This window comes from Labrus mixtus, chromosome 7 (assembly GCF_963584025.1).
Source record: "Labrus mixtus chromosome 7, fLabMix1.1, whole genome shotgun sequence".
NCBI classification, from domain to species: domain Eukaryota; kingdom Metazoa; phylum Chordata; class Actinopteri; order Labriformes; family Labridae; genus Labrus; species Labrus mixtus.
In genome coordinates, this window is record NC_083618.1 from 10,767,588 (window position 1) to 10,784,941 (window position 17,354).

General features: G+C 36.2%; 1 protein-coding gene and 1 long non-coding RNA gene across 2 annotated transcripts in view; both read left to right on the forward strand.

Moving 5' to 3' along the window:
- Positions 1-1,029, forward strand: part of LOC132977920 (uncharacterized) — a 4,991-nt gene extending 3,962 nt beyond the window's left edge. The window contains exons 1-2 of the long non-coding RNA XR_009673857.1: positions 1-529; positions 588-1,029. The exon at positions 1-529 is cut by the window's left edge and continues 3,962 nt beyond it. This is a non-coding gene — a long non-coding RNA (uncharacterized LOC132977920). The remainder of the gene's footprint in view (positions 530-587) is intronic.
- LOC132977917 (sodium- and chloride-dependent GABA transporter 2-like) overlaps positions 1-15,945 on the forward strand; it is a 23,996-nt gene extending 8,051 nt beyond the window's left edge. Inside the window, exons 6-15 of the mRNA XM_061042840.1 lie at positions 1,720-1,852; positions 2,771-2,905; positions 3,087-3,190; positions 4,314-4,438; positions 5,771-5,883; positions 5,984-6,121; positions 6,347-6,449; positions 10,162-10,262; positions 12,130-12,300; positions 13,047-15,945. Of these exons, the coding sequence (XP_060898823.1) occupies positions 1,720-1,852; positions 2,771-2,905; positions 3,087-3,190; positions 4,314-4,438; positions 5,771-5,883; positions 5,984-6,121; positions 6,347-6,449; positions 10,162-10,262; positions 12,130-12,300; positions 13,047-13,196 (1,273 nt within the window). The 3' untranslated portion in view covers positions 13,197-15,945. The remainder of the gene's footprint in view (positions 1-1,719; positions 1,853-2,770; positions 2,906-3,086; positions 3,191-4,313; positions 4,439-5,770; positions 5,884-5,983; positions 6,122-6,346; positions 6,450-10,161; positions 10,263-12,129; positions 12,301-13,046) is intronic.
- Positions 15,946-17,354: the final 1,409 nt, after the last annotated feature.

Genomic DNA, 17,354 nt, shown 5'->3' on the forward strand with positions numbered 1-17,354 from the left:
GTTTTTTAATGCCTTTTTGGTGCCGAATTAAATGTACAATAGCCACGAGTAAGAAGTATCCTGAGAATCATCTGAGAGAGCTCCTGGCTTTAAAAAGTAGTAAGGAGTCAAGGAAACTCTTATCTAGGTGAGAAGGCCTAGTTGACCCCTGTTGCTAGGTATAGCACATTCTTTCAAAAGCTGTGACTGATTAATACAGCTCCAGGGGCTGTAATCACAAAGGTTCCTTAGTAGTTGCTCCATAGTGACAGTAATATTAGAAAATTCTTAGAATGATGACATGTTTTTAAATATATAAAAAGTTATATTCTCTGATAAGTGATATTATGTTTCCCTACAAAATAATTGAAAGTCAAAAATTATGATCTAGTCTGGAGTTATATTTTTCAAATATATGATACCCGAATAGAGATAAAGGATGAGATGAGATGTTCAAAAGATAATTGATAGATAAGGGACAATTGCTTTATACATCTTGACTGGTTGGGATTTCACAATCATACCACCAATAATTGTATGTTATTTAACAGTGTTAAAGACTCAGACTTTATTTGAGGAGCCACAAACACAATGAAGTCATGCACAAGTAATGCTGAAGTAATCATGATTACAACACTTGGAATTCAGCAGACTGGTCAGTTTTTAGTCTTGTTACTTTCATGGCAAACCTATGAAGACATCAAGAACATCAATAATGACTCATGATGATTGAAATGCCTTAGTTAATGCATTAATGAATGTATGAAGTCAGGTATGAGACACTGTTAACAAATGTGTATTACAGATAGTTCATCATGAATATATGAATGAATTCACACATTAATTCATGCATGAACATGATAATTCAAGTACCCTTACCATAAAGCTGAACTTTTTCATCTGCTGCAGCCTTACTATGTATGTGTTATTTTGGTGCTAATTAGTTCATGTTAGCAAGCCAACACACGGAAGTAGGGCACATAATGTGTTTGTTATATGTTAGCATTCTGTCTTTCTGTTATAAAATAAAGCTGCTATATTGGATGTAAACTAGTTGTTATCTGCCAAGAATACTGTCAACTTTTCTTTTATTGAGTTAAACATAAAAATAAAAAAATAGACCAAAAAGAGAACCTCTTTCAATTTTGTCAACTGCATTTTAATCCTATGTATTTGGTTCCTAACATTCACACATTGGGCAGCTAAGACACACATACAGGATTTGAAAATGGTCACTCGTTTCTTTGGCAGAGTCATGGTCAATTGTTTAAATAGATACCATAAAGAACATGTAGTACACTTTAGTTCAGGCAATAAAAACATGTTTGACCATTTTTATGATGTGTTAAAGAACTCAGTGAAGGAAGAGAATTTCTTTCCACCAGACATTTGGCCAGATTGTTTTTTAACATAGCATTAGTGTGTTGTGTTACTTGCTGCCAGCTTCAGAGACACAAATGACTCATCCAACGTTTTTCCATGTCAAATGACTCATCCATCGTTTTTCCATGTCACATGCTAAACCAAAAATATTCACTTGTGGTAAAAAGCAACTCTTAAGTCTCGAGATTTTCCTTAATTACTCATTTCCATCTAAAATTAAAAATAAACTAGTTGAGGGACAAAAAAAGAGTTTAATGTGACAATGTGATCACTGATTTTGAAAATTAGTAGTTGCTTAGTAGGTCCCAGTGATTTTGTGTCCAGATAGTTTTGGTATTATAATGTTTTTGTTTACAGGAGGCGAGTTCTGGGTATATCCGGAGGGATTGAGGAGGTCGGTAGTCTAAGGTGGGAGTTGGCTTTGTGTCTCTTACTGGCATGGGTCCTGTGCTACTTCTGTGTTTGGAAAGGAGTGAGATCCACTGGAAAGGTAGAAATCTTTATTTGGAAGATCACAATAGATTAGATAATCTATGTGGGTGTTTGTGTGCTTCTGCTATAGCTTTGAAAGAGTAATTAAATCAAACATTTTACCATTGGCTTATGAATGCAGAATCCTTAAGTGAAGTAGGAGGATAGGATAGGATAGGATAGGATAATACTTTATTGATCCCCAGAGGGGAAATTCGGGCGTTGCAGCAGCACAGACAAGAAAGCTCAAAATACACATTAAACAGAATAGATAAGATAAATACAAATAAAAATAAAGTACAAGAATTAGTAACAACCAATCGAATTTGAGCTTGCTTATTGTTGCATGCATGAAAAAATACAAGAAGCAAGAACATAACGGTTCAAATGTATCTACATGCCCCTCTATGGTAGTCAGACAACAAGCTTAAAGCTTATCTTAAAAGATAATGAGGAAAAAACAACAGGGCATTTATTAAAAAAGAAATCCTATATTTTGTAAACACGGAAAAAGCAGTGAGAAACTGAAATGAAGCTGATAATAATGGAGTATGGTAATCACTGATATTCTGCAGAAAACACAAGCAATTCCTTATTGAGCTGTAGTCCATCCAAAGACTATAAATAAGGACTTAACTGTCCTTTAATTTCTTACACTATAAATCATGAGTCATAGTAAAAAGTGTAGTCATTTATCTCTGCTGCTAAGGTTTGACAGGCTAAGGTGTTTCATGTTTGATGTTGTATTTCTGAAGGAGCTGCATGTTAATGAAGTAATATTTTACAATGACTCTTTATTAACTCCACCCCCCCCCCCACCCCCACCCCCTATGTTATATACTGTAGCTGCTCTAGTGCAGCTACTTGTCAAATTCCAGAAATTACATTTGAGTAGTAACATTAAAAGCAGAAACTTGTGTTTGTCTTTTGTTGACAGGTGGTTTACTTTACAGCCACTTTCCCCTATGTGATGCTTATTGTTCTATTGGCCCGTGGACTCACTTTACCAGGAGCCATGGACGGATTAGCCTTCTACCTGTATCCTGACCCGACAAGGTTGGTGGACCCTCAAGTAAGTGATCGTTTCAAACATTCAATTTGAATATAAAGACAGCCTGCTAGCTCAAATGCCTTCTTCTGTAAGCTCAAATAGTGTAAAAGGATGTTATAATATACTGTATATTTGAGCAACAGTCTACACTATTATCATAGTGTAAGTTGTAAAGGTTTGCTAATATTTGGCATCTGCTTAGGTTTGGATGGATGCAGGTGCACAAGTTCTTTTCTCTTTTGGGATTTGTCAGGGGAGTTTGACAGCTCTTGGCAGTTACAATCAGTATAACAATGATTGTTACAAGTAAGTGTTCTCTGCTCTGTTTTTGAATATTGCATCATTAAAAGACATGTAGCCTGGGAGTCTAATATTTTTCCTAATCCTCACATTTCAGAAACTGAAACCAACAATGTTTGGCATATGAGCTTGAAAAAAGACTGAGATATACTGTCAAATAACTAGGATGACAGCCTTTCATTGAAATACATTTGTGCTAAAAAAAATAGAAGAAGTACTGACAGTTTCTGTGTGATTATGATATAAACACTATTTTTATGAAAACCGGACTAAAATGACTAAAAGCCAAGTACTAAATCATTAAGTAAGACGTAGGAGCCTTAGGTTGCTCTTAAAGATGCAGAATAATTATTAAAGTCAGTTTAAAATTTGTGTAGAAATGATGATAGCATCTTTCCATTATTTTACTGGTCTTATTAGTTGTACAAATAAAATACAGTCCTACTGTAAACCGTAAACTGATGCACCTGATGCTCTATTTGTAGATTGCTAAGAGTGTAGTGTTGTTTTTAATACAGTAACTCAGAACCACTTAGTTTAGACTTTTTAAAGAGACTCATGTGCATTACAGGAAAAGCCTATTTAAGTCATAATATAAATATGCAATGCAGTCATCATCAATGCAGAGTAAAAATAAAGTTTAGGATCTTGGCCTCATCATCATCTTGTTTTTTGAGTTGAGTTCACAATAATTGGACTTGAGGGTGAAATAAGGGAGTCTGTGCTGATTTATAGGGGTAGCACCTTGTCAATCACAAGTATACACAGCCTTAGGGTACTCTGCTGTTTTTCTCTGTATACTCTAAATTGGTCCATACCTACCAAAGTAAATCTTGTGCTGTCTTGAAGAAAACACTTGGAACTAGTGAGTGCGATCATCAAATCATTGTTGAATTAGTAAATCAACTAAGAAGGAGGCTCATTATTTCATACATATCTAAACAGTTTGACTTCTGTTTTTGCAAACAAGTGGAGTTGCCCCCTGCTACCAGGCACAAAGAGTGCAGGCTTTTAGTACTTAATTCATGCAGTCAAAGATAATCCATTATAAAAACATTTGACATTACTTCTTGTAAGGTATCATCTACATATTTAACAGCAACTTTTTTCTTCTTCCTTGTTTCCACAGGGACACATTTGTTCTGTGTTTGGTGAATGGCGGGTCAAGTTTTGTAGCAGGGATTGCTATATTCTCAGTTTTGGGTTTTATGTCCTATGAACAAGGACTGCCAATATCTGAAGTGGCTGCTTCTGGTAAGACCACTACATGATAATTACATGTAATAGACAGAGTTGAAAGTTAAGCTATTTATATGTGCTTTAATTACAGGAGTGTCTGGCCCTGTATGATTTAAACTTTCCGTTTCTTTATGAATTGTTTGACTAGGCTGATTCAATTTTTTTTGTAGTTTTCATTGGCAAAGCTGTAGGTAGCAGGCCTTACAGGTACCGGGTATTCTTTTAAAAAATGGTGTCATGCAAACTAAGCCAATATAACAATAGAAAAACCTGTGAAAAGGAGCGCTTCCTGAACTCAAAAAAGTGTTTGTATGAAGGTCTCTTTTACTTTGGGTTGGGATACATGCAGTCATAGAAAAACAGGAAAAACTCCAATTGACTATCTCTTAACCAATTAAAATACCTTTATTTTATGGCATGATCATGTAGACCTAAAGCTTAGGTAATACTTAAAGTTTAAATTAAAACAAGCATTAACCTGGTTTTGCTATTGCTTTGCCTTTTTGAATGGAAAGCAATGTCAAATCTAAGCTATCCTTAAAATGGATTAGTGGTGATTCTCTTTTTTATTTAAAAAAAAATAATAAAAATGTCTTTTACTGCTCATTTTTTCAATTTATTCATTTTTATTTTGTTCTATTATTTATAAACAATGTTTCTTTTCTTGTTTGTTACTAAAACTACAGCAAACCATAATATGCAGTACTTCTAGATTGCTCAATCAGCATGACCCCTCCATTCTTTCCTGGATTCTATCCTATTCGTCTATCTGACTTTTGCCCCGTCTGTGTGTCCTGTGTGTCCGGTTCGTCCTGTCCCGTCTCTCAAATCACAAATTCCTGCTTGGCTTGGCTGCCAAATGTCTTTATTCATGATTTATTCAAACTAAGTACATTTTCAGTGTTTTTGCCATCAGTTGGAAATGTAAGTTCCACCAACAGATGGAAAAGTTTCCCACACACACCCCAAACCCACACCTGAAACCACAATCAACAATGCCAGCACAGACAACTCCTATGAGAGGAGCCTTTATTTGCCAACAAAAACATACGTGCAAAGCTTCAGCTGTACAGTCAATCTGATCCAGATTTAACCTCTTCCTAATTTTGAACAAAAAACAGGTCTGCAACTTTCTGACCCAAAAATGTTGTGTCAGCTATGGGAACATTACTCGTTCTTGTGCTTATTTTTTATTTCCGATTATAATCTCTAGCCCAAATAAAACATAGACTTTGTAATAATGACTCATAATGAAGTTGGTGAAAACATGTGCCGATGCTCATGATAAGATATATTGAACACTATGCACAATAATCTAAAATGTTAAATTGATGTTTTCAAATACAGGACCTGGCTTGGCTTTTATCGCCTATCCACGTGCAGTAGCTATGATGCCATTTCCTCAGTTATGGGCCATATGTTTCTTCATCATGGTCATCTTGCTGGGTGCAGATACGCAGGTGTGATGGAAACATGTACTTTTGAATCCTCAGTTTAGTGTTATTATCAATGACAGATTAATAATATTTGTGTTAACTCTTCGTTCCGTGTCTCTGGCAGTTTGTGAGTTTGGAGTGCCTAATGACCTCAGTGACAGACATGTTTCCCACTGTGTTTCGAAGAGCCTATCGTCGAGAACTGCTGCTGCTCTTTCTCTGTTCTGTTTGCTTCTTTCTCGGCCTCCTTCTTGTCACAGAGGTGAGAACTTGGTCTCTTTAATAACTTTTCATTTTTGTGCTCTGTTCAAAAAGGCCAGACCTTACTAATTTATCAGTGATTTACTTTTTTTTGTTGATTTACCATTTGCACTGGACATGTAGTCACCTGCAGGCTTTTCATTAAGAAAAATGTAATTTTCACAAATGTGTATGTCTTTTTTGGTGTTTTATTTTCATTAACAACCAGTCCTCTATTATCCTGCAGGGAGGCCTGTACTTCCTTCAACTCTTTGACCATTATGTTTGCAGTGGAAACAATCTACTACTTCTTTCAGTTTGTCAGTCAGTAGCTGTTGGATGGATTTATGGTGAGTTACATGGCTGTCCTTGCTTGAAATAATCAGTATTATACTCATTAACTAATGTTTTCTTGCTGCTAAACTATTACAAGTTGTTGGACTTATCTTTCATTCGTGCTTACAATCTGTAGGCAAGAGGTTGCATTCTTGGGAACGGCCAAAATAGCGAAGTGAAGTGGAATACACCAGACTATCGGGAATTAGCTGCATCGCACTTTACTTTTGCTTCAAACTCTGATATAATTTGTTGATCATTAAAGTCAACACAATTCATCAGAGGCAGCATACGTACAGTATCTAGGGGTTGTAGCTAATGTTTGGCCAAACTATGATCATGACATGAAAGGAAACGAAACACTCACAGTAGAGGTTCAGTTTGGGGACCAGAATTACTTGGTTAGGTTGAGGAAAAGATCATGGTATAGGTATAAATGAAATATGTAGACCTATGACATTGATGTCAGAATACTGACCCAGCTGACCAAGTAGATCTTAGTTTCTAAATATAAGATGTATTTGTATATGTATGTATGTGTGTATATATTCTAATATTTTTAATTATCATTACATTTTATTAATTCCAGTAAAAAGTCATGATGGTCAATTTAAGAATTTGTCTTATCTGGGGCACTGGTGGCACAGTGATTAGTGCGCGCGCCCCCCCCATGTATGGAGGCTGTAGTCTTCCAAGCGGGCAGCCCGGGTTCGATTCCCAACTGTGGCACCTTTCCCGCATGTCGTTCCCCACTCTCTCTCCCTGATTTCCGACTCGATGCACTGTCCTATCTCTCCATTAAAGGCAGAAAAAGCCAAAAAATAAATCTTTAAGAATTTATCTAAAGTTTATTTTTCAAATCTGCAGGGGGCGTGAAGTCACAGCTTTAACTGTGTCAGCAGTAAAGTTACAAAGGGGCAGAAGTCAGTGTGTGTCTACGTAAAATCAATCATTACAAACATGTAAAAAGTAGTCTCTGTTTGAAGCAAGGTGTGAGGTTGCGTGATTTTCTTTTCTTTTGGGGATTATGGCAACAACAAAACAGTAAATATTTAAAGTTATGGTTTTGCTTATCCATACAATAACAAGAACTGAGATCAGGCATAAAACACTCTGTGATGCATGAAGCCAGAAGCCACAGAGTGTTGGGTAGCAATTAATTGTTGATTTATGCAAACTCTATTTGAAAGGTAAATTGTTCAACACTGTTGGCCCTGCAGGGATGTTAAAGAGACATTCGTCCCTCTCATAAATGACACATTCTTTTTCCTGAAAACTGCCTTGTATATTTTCCTTTTTTTTTAAATCAGCCCTAAGGCTGTACAAAAACAATAAAGTCACATTTTAAGGTAAAATATGTTCATACATTGGCAATTCAAAGCAATTAATACATAAACCTTGAGGTTTTTCAAGGTTTGGTTCATGTTTTTTTTTGCTAAAAACCAAAGCAAAGTCACTAAATAAATGACTAAAAAGCATTTTATTCAGTGGTTGGTCATGCTGTTAGCTTCAAGTATGGTCAAACCACTGATCTTAGAAGAAGATAGGCTCGCACACTTGCTCTTTGTGGCATTTGAGAAAGTGTGCAGGCCTCTCTTCTTCCACAGTCTGCTGATCTTGAACTGCCCTGCACCAACCTGATGTGCGAAGCCACTAGCTTGTTGTATTCAGAAGGCTCATGATGAATCGTTGGTTGGGTTCGGTTAATTTCAAATCAATGAAACGTCTGAGTGAGTGCTCATCTCTGTTTGTAAGGGACTACTTTTGAGATTTTGGCTTTTACAATACAAATAGAAAACACTTTCCTTATTATTTGTTTAATGTTGACAATATTAACTCACATCTGTAGTACCAGGTCACTTGATAATGTAGATACCCTCACTTGCCCTAACTTTTATTCATCGGTCCTCTATAGCAGTGGTTCCCAAAGTGGGGGTCGGGACCCCCAGGGGGGTCGCCAGCCACCAAGAGGGAGGTCGCAAGATGCCTTCAATAAAAAATTAAAAATCAATTAAAAGTGCTTAAGTATATCTTTTTACCCATTATTGTAAATATACAAAAAGTAGTCCAATGTCATATAAGACATAATATCATTAAGTAAAATGAAATGAATGTGTAATTCTTTTAATAGTTTTTAGGCTGTTGTATTATTTTGTGTTACTAGTTTTTGAATAGGTTTATTAGTATGTGTATGGCTGTCATTACGTTATATACCTAACTAACCACCTTAAAGAACAGTGGGGGGTCCCCAGTCTCCCTTATTTTGGGGTCATGAGCTGAAAAGTTTGGGAGCCTGTGCTCTGTAGCATTTAGTTTTGTTCTCTCCGTCATTTATTTTTAAGCTTTTAGCTTGATTGACATTTAATCCTCTTCAGAAGGCGAGTTTGGTCTTTTTGGTACTTGTTTTTGAGTTTGAATGTAAACAAAAGATTTGAGAGAGTTCTGTACATTTATAAAAAATGTCCTTCACGCTGCCCCTATTGTATATCAAGAGGGATTTAAACGGGGCCTCAGAGAGGTGTAGGGTACGGTGAGAAAAATGTAACAACAGCATACACACGGTACTTTTTAATCCCAATTAAAAACCCAATGAATTCCTTTTTGTTTGCATATTTAGAATTTATATCCCAGTTTGAGTATACTCAGATTAGCAAGGCTAATATTTATGCTACTTGTTTTTAAACATTTCTTTGGCCTTTTTAAGATGTCAATTGTTTTCATGGTATATAAAGTGTCTTGATCTCAGTTTTTATGTGTGAACTTGAAAGTGTTAGTGAATAAATCCAGTGATACGGTTGAGGGCAGTCTTGTTTAAAAGTATGGATTGGTTGTTCTGATTATTTAATCCTCCAAAACATGAGGAGAAATCTGAATCATCTCATAGTTTACTTATGTTGGGAGACTTTTGTCCTTTTGGGATTGAGTTACTATAATACAAATGGTTTGACTGGTAAATGAATAGATTTAAAACAACAGTGAGCGATGTTTTTCAGTGAGAGATTTCGAACATAAGGTTTATTGCTTAGATTTGTAGACTCCTTAAAATTTGGTGGTGCACTTTCCTTTTTTTTATTTTTTATAGCACTTTAAAACATTTATAATGTAAAATAAACTGTTCACAATGACGTAAACAGCGTGCCACCGGAGAATGTTGAGAGTAATTCCACACCATTATGTTATGTTTAGTTGATGTCTTTGTTTGCGTAACAGTTATGGCCTCTACAAATTTAGATGAAAGATTGTCGACAATCTGCATAGATAAGTGTACACTTCATGACTGACGCTTATTGTGGTATTGATTTGACACTTTTGACTTGATTGACTATCAGTACTGTGATTATTTAGCAGAAAATAGTGTCAACCACATGTTGACACTTTAAGGTTTGGCCAGTCATTAAATGTAAAACCAGGTTTGTTTTAAAGCACTTTGCAGATCAGTATTGTATAACTGTTATATTTTAACCTAATTCTATGTGGCCGTGCAGCTTAGCAGAACATTTGTATGCCTTTGTATATGCTAAGATCCTGTCTTTATATTGTATACTAGACGTTGATGAACTCACATTGACCATTTGGATCATGATAAACAAATACGTATGTAATAAAAACAGAAATTAAAGAGGGTTTGTTTTGAAACAAACTGACATATTTACCAAGTAAGATTTAAAGATGACTGAAACACCTTCTAAGTATAAATCTGGATGTTTATTTCCTTGTGATTAACAGGAGCAGATCAGCTCTACGACAACATTGAAGACATGATAGGTTATCGTCCATGGCCACTCATGAAGTATTGCTGGCTTTACATCACCCCCACTGTTTGTCTGGTGAGTAAGTTAGTTGTGTAATAAACAAATCAAAATGTCCTCTATTTCTATCACTATCTCTCTATAACAATGTATTGTTAGTGGTGATAGGTGAGGGATAAGGGAGTGAATGAGCTGAAGATTTGAAGAAAAAAAAAATGAGGTACATATGGACAGTGGTTTTTTGTTACAGAGAGTACAAAAACAAGTCTATTTTGCAGATAAAATATCTCCTACTGGGAGATGATGCAGGGATTGTAGAACTTAGGGAATCATATAGCCCCCAATGTTTTTATGGTTTATTATGAAGAGTACAAAAGACATAGTGTGTGCTGACTTTAAACAGAACTAACATGGCCTTTTTATACACCTTTTCCATTCATTCTTCCCCCTGCCTACCACTTGTTCATACTTCAAATAGACTCTGACCCCAAAAACAAGGATATGAGGAATGAGATCGGTATCTTCAAAATGACTGATAAATATACTGTAAGACCAAAAGAAATCATAGCTCATTATAAATTAGAAGATGATGAAAGAGCAATAAACCATTAATGAAACTACAAACCAGCTTTAACTTTTCAAACTGATCTTAAGTGTTCTCAGTTCAGGCAGTCATCCAAACAAGAAATGCCAACGCTGTTCTTGTGAACAAAGCCTGCTTGTTACATTGGCTATGCAATACTTGAAACATTAATATACACTTCTTAGCCTTAAGTATGTGTGTACCAAGACAAAGTATGTGTTGCCCTAATAGCCTCTCCTCCTCTGGGAGGGCTACATGGAACAAGGTCAGGCCATTATGTCTGGTGATAAGACTGGGTTTGTGTTTAAGTTCTTATCAAAAGTTTGTAACATACAGCACTGAGGACATTGGCTTATATCATCAATGATATAATCCATATAAGTCTTGCTTCATATAGCCAAGAATGAGGCAGTATTGTGCAGACATCTCTCTGAGGTGAAATCTCTAAGCCCATTGGCTCTTGGCATTTGACCCCAATAAAGCCTCCACAGGTGATTGCAACACTTTTGAGGGTTCTGGTGAAACCAGCGGTAGGGATGAAAAAAAAACAACTTTTAGCTGAGACTGAACATGCATTTTTTTGTTTCTTTCAATCCGACTAGCATCTTGAGAAGCCAGAATGGAGTTGTAGCTATAGGATCGGATTAAGTGGTGCACTCACATGCAATTTTCTGTTTATGATGATCAGTTTAAGCTAAATCATTGTCAGTCAATCACTGATGAGATCTGAGGTTGGGTTGCATTCCTCCTCTTTTACTCTCCACATGGACTGTTAACCTGTCAACAGCCAAAGCCAGCAGAAATACTAGAAACAATACAACTCGGATACTACTCCAGGACATTTTCCCATTTCAAAATCCCTGTCAGTTGTGACAGATTCTGCAAATCTGACAAATAGAGATCACCTGAATCTGACTTTTCATTTGATCTGCAGTCAAAGTGTATCTTTGTGAAACTGTCCCCAGGCCTCTGTGTAAGCCAGTCAAGCACTTTCTCACATGACTCAGAAAATATATATTTTTTAATCACTTTACATGAAGGAATTGTCAAGTTGAAAGAGGGGAGTGCCTTCCCCAATTTATTTTTGTAATGCTTAATATTTGCTGTAAATTTAAAACCAGCCTTGTCTGAAATAAGTCGTTTTACTGTGCAATACATACACTCTCATACCCAGAGTTCACAAGAGTTTCCACACAGGGTTTTCAGAATAAATTTGTTTATATAGGTTGAATTATATTTGACCAGTAAAATATTCATAATGTATGCATGTGTGTTAAGGTTATGTTGTACACTTTGAACTTTGTCTAACTGAGACCTCACTGATTTTTACAAAAACTCTTATCTTTTTTTTCTTCCTATTAGGGTACCTTCATCTTTTCAATTGTGAAATACAAACCTCTCAAGTTCAACAAAACCTACGTCTACCCGACTTGGGCTTATGCTTTGGGCTGGTCTCTTGGACTGTTCTGTGTTCTACTGGTTCCTCTGTGGATGATCTTTAAGATAACTCAGATGAAAGGGACGGTGGGCCAGGTATGTACTCAGAACAGGAAGTATCAGAGGAATATTATTTGACACCTGATTTGTAGCTAAAGTGAATAGTCGATGGATGAAAAAAAAATAGAAGCCTGATGTCTTAAATGTGTTTATTGTCATCGTTCAATGGCTAAATCAACCCAAATGCACGACTCAGTTCAGTAGCAGCGGTCTTTACTAACAGAATTTAGAAGGAAACCAATCCAGACAGGCAAACAGAGTTAAAGGGGTCATGGTGAGGCAAAATCCAAAATCCAGGCTGGGTCAAATCAATTTAACACATCTCTCCACAGTGCATTAATAACACTATTTCCAACAGCCAAAACGTATTATTAGAATAAACTGGGGGTTTGTATCTGTTAACATGTCAAAAATGGAAAGTCAGGGAATAATGTATGATATTCATATTGAGGGTAAATAAATATATTCAAATTCATCCATTTGTTCATTCATCCAAGACGTTTGTTGACCTCATGGTGGAGTTTAAGTACAAGTCCTGGGACGCAGAGATCAGTGCTCCTTCCTGTTTTATTCAGCTACTTTCTTCCTTTTCATATAAAATATTGAAAGTGTTATTCATTGACAACTCACATAGGAAGAAACCCTAAAGGAGCAAACCAATGCTTCTGTTGTTTGTCATTCCTTTTTTTTTTTTTTTTTTAAATGTATTCCTTAATTATATGTAGGGAAAAACTACACTGCACCTCAATATTTTGACTTATGTGGACACCCTCTTCCTACAGAACCTCAGGCAACTTTGTCGCCCTGAAAACAAGACACACAGCACAGCAAAGCAACCTGAGCAGTACCCTTTGAACCCGGAGAACACACTTGGTCCTGCTGCCAATGAATACAAGGCAAATGGGGGAGCTGAGATGGAGATGCAAATGTGAGATACTTTGATAATGTCTTAAATGTTACGCTTGTACCTTAAACTTAACAAGTTTTACAAGCTACATAATGATAAGCAATATATTTAGAAGACTTCCAGGTCCAATAGTTTACCATATCAAGTCTGCGTCCAAGACAATAAGCAATGAGTCTTGTCTTATGGTTGAATGTCTCTGCTCTTCAGCTACATAGAACACATACCGTATTGGAGCTTATGAAGTTTTGAATTTACAGTTAAAGCAATCTTTTAATGTTTATGGTTAAGATGATTCATGTGTCCATGTTTCAGTGTGCCCCCTCCATAGCCTCATTTATTCACCGTAGGTAAAGAATAAAATATCTCTGCATGCATACGATGGACCTAAAAGCAATGAAATTTGTGATGATGTAGCATTGTTAAGTATTTGATGACAGAGATTTTATCTAGAGGTTGTGAAATACAGTTACTGACAAGGGCAAACAAGCTGCGGAGCCTCAGCAGATTTTCAGAGGGAGAAACAGGCTTCAAGTTCAGAAACAATGCAAATTCTTACATTCATGCAACAATCCCCCCCAAAAAATAGGGCAACAGGAATGCGCCCAAATTACTTAAAGCTACAATAATAACAGTTTGGTTCGGTGCTCTTTGGCGCCCACCATAAGTATCTGAGTGCAACTGCACCGTTATAAGTCACACATAGGGCACTACTCCTTTCCTTTAGACAATGTGCATTTGTTTACACGTATATTGCGTGAAGCCGGCAAAGACTTTGCGAGAAGTTAAAACAACCTTGGAAAGGTTCAGAAATATTACCAGATTTTGCGCAATTGTGTCTCTGGAAGTGTCTTCAGCCCGCTGGTTTTAAGCTGCATGTGGAGTATGTACGTGTATTCAACTGTTGTGGCTAAATGGCTACATTGGAGAGATTAATTCTTTATGCTAGTGGAGATAAGTTTGTAAGCCTCCAGACTTTAAAGCTAACTTGAAGATTGACAAGAAAGAGACAACTCTTTGGCATAAGATGGGCTTTTTTGTATGCAAACCTGAGGCATAACTCCTGGTAGAGCTGCTCAACACGACACCGGCAAAGAAACTGCCTAATGTAACGTTGAAATCTGTTATGAATTATATCTGCAGGGATGTACACTCTGCTTCTTGCTCGATGCTCGTGACAAAATTCTTAAAACATTCCTAGAATCATGAAAAAGTTTTTAAGAATCTCCCCTCAAGCCTCTTAGCCGGTGTGAGAGGATTCTCAGAATGTTTGTGAATACATGCCATGAAAATTTGTCAACTGTCAACGAAATGCACTGACTTTTAGGCACTCCCATTCTCTGACAATGAAAAAATGAAACTGATCATTTAGACATCAACAGCAGCGGATACATAATCAATTTATACATTGATTATTGGTTCTGTTAGCAATTTGTGTTATATATTTTGTAATACAGAAAAGTTCATTTGATTCTGTATTTTCTTTATTATATTCAAATCCTACAAATGTATTTCAAAACAGTGGGAAGTCAGAGTGTGCTACAACGGTAGGCTAAATATTGCTTTGTTTAGTTGATCTTTGCAAAAGAGAAACAAGCACTCCGGACAAAGTCTTATTTCCTGTTTTTTGCAGATGGAGATCTAAAGCCACATATCTTACCTTTAGGCCAACTAGAAGAACATTCAGCAGTTAAAATCATTTATCTTTAAATTGTTTCAAATGATCTGTAATATCATAGATTTTTTCTTCTTTTTTTCAAAAGAGGCTGCTTAAAACTGAGTAAAATAGAAAGTTTAATGCAGACAACAAATTTACTATTTTCAATTGAGAACTTCTTTTTCATCTTATAAAGAATATTTTATAATTGCATTTATTATTATTATTTTTTTAAACACTGACTTAGTGACCCTTGAGCATAATTGAACAATTTTGCCTACAACTGGGCTCTGGCAGTTTGGGAGGCCCTTCTTTCTTTATGCCGCTGACTTTCTACACAGAGGTTGGATTAAATATGTTTAAGCCTATTTCTTTTTCTGTTCTGTGTTAAAGTTTTAAATTTTGTCCAGCATATTTATTCCACTTTATTAGGCGTTAATGTGTTAATTTCAATCTAACAGATTTTGATGCTAAGCTACCAATTGCATACCCACAACTGGATATGTTTTTCTTATACAGTATTTTCACTGATGTTCAGACAGTCACATTAAATACAATTTTCTTTAACATTCCAAATGATAGCAATGTTCAACCTTTGTACTGCTTAATGTCCAGTATACTCAAGCTTTTATGAGTTATTTTCCCTTGAAAGTTGCCCTTTCAAGCCTCATTCTCTTCTTCTCAGGAGCAAAGACTGCTGAGGCACATGGGTAATGTAGTACTTACAGCATTGAACTGGCATAAAACAATCTCATGATTAAGTTGAACTACTTACAATCAATAGCCTAAGCCCTTTAATTTGACCAATGAGGAAGTTACTATATTTTCTGACATATGATGTATTATGCAAAGTCTCAAATGTTTTGACTACATTGAACCTGATGTATGAAACATGTCATGTTTAGGTTCTAGTTTCACTGTTTGTCTTTGACAGTATGCATGAGTTACTCTTATTGAGTTATCTTTGGATATAACATTTGATGCTGTTGACACCACAGGCCAATCACAGAGATGCACTTTTTCAGGCTACTTAATGTAGACTTTGTATAAGCAATGCAAAACTTGTATTTTTCTTAAATTGTATCCATGCTACGAGAGATCAATAAAATTTTGTGTCATATTTTGATGATTTTGAACTTTGTACCAGTTTGCTTTATATTTTAACTCTTATCTTCATTGTGTTTGTCACAACTGATAGAAGGTTTCTTTACAGGATTTAGTCCTAATAAATAACAAATTATTTATTGAAGCACTTGTCTGGGGTGAATATATTAAACTGTAGTTCTTCTATGATACTAAATTTTACTCTTCAAGACAGAAGAGAGAAACATTATAGTATCAGCAGCTATTACAGTTATTCAAAGTGTGAAAATGAAACTATGATTCAGATTAAAGATTCAATTTATTCAGCATACATGGGAGTGAAATGCTGTTCTCATCAAATCGCGTGACTGATCACAAAACCTCTTCCAGCACTGGTCATGAAGTATCTTTATGAGATTTAGCTGGAAGGACTGAATTCTGTTTGAAATCTTAAACCCAAGACCAGCAGTCAACAAGCTTTCTGTAAACTGCTGAAGTGTCACTGCAATCTGACCGGTCAGAGAGACCAAAGTTCCTGCAGAGCCTCCTGCTGTGACCTTAAAATGCTAAGCTGCACACAAGTCATTCTTGCAACTGAAAAATTGGGAAGGCACAGATTAATAAAAGCTGCACTATTAAGTGCTAATTACAGGAGAAGCAGATGCAGAGAGTCACAATTTTAATTCTTTTAGATCTTAGTGCAGAGTTTGATACTGTTGATTACACAATTTCAATTGATCGTCTCGAAAAATGGGTTGGTTTAAAGGATACTGCACTTAGCTGGTTTTACTCTCATCTTTTAGAAAGAACCTTTGCGGTCACCATCTGTAACTACTCCTCCTCTACCGCTATCATTACCTGTGGTGTACCGCAAGGTTCGGTTTAAGTCCCATTTTATTCATCATTTATATGCTGCCTCTTGGCCAAATAATTGAACGCCACAAAGTCTCCTTTCACTGCTATGCAGACGACACACAGATATACCTTCCTTTGAGAAACTGTCTAAACGATATCAACTGCTGGATGGCACAAAACTTTCTCCAACTGAACAATTCTAAATCTGAAATCATAGTATTCAACCTGCCAAACTCCACTCATATTTCAAAGAGCAGCCTCGGTGCCTTATTTGCCAATTTCCAACCCACCGCCAGAAATCTAGGAATAACATTCGATTGCAATCTCACCTTTGAAACCCATATCAAAACAGTTGTCCGATCATGCTTCTTCCATCTACGCACCATCTCCAAAATTAAAACATTACTAACCTAACCAGACCTTAAAAAGATCATCCACGCCCTCATTTTCTCCTGACTTGACTACTGTAACTCCCTCTTTTCCGGAATCACAAATAAGTCACTGTCTCGCCTCCAGCTAGTCCAAAATGCAGCAGCTAGGCTTCTTACTGGTTGTAACAGACGACATCACATCACTCCAAGCTTCATTACA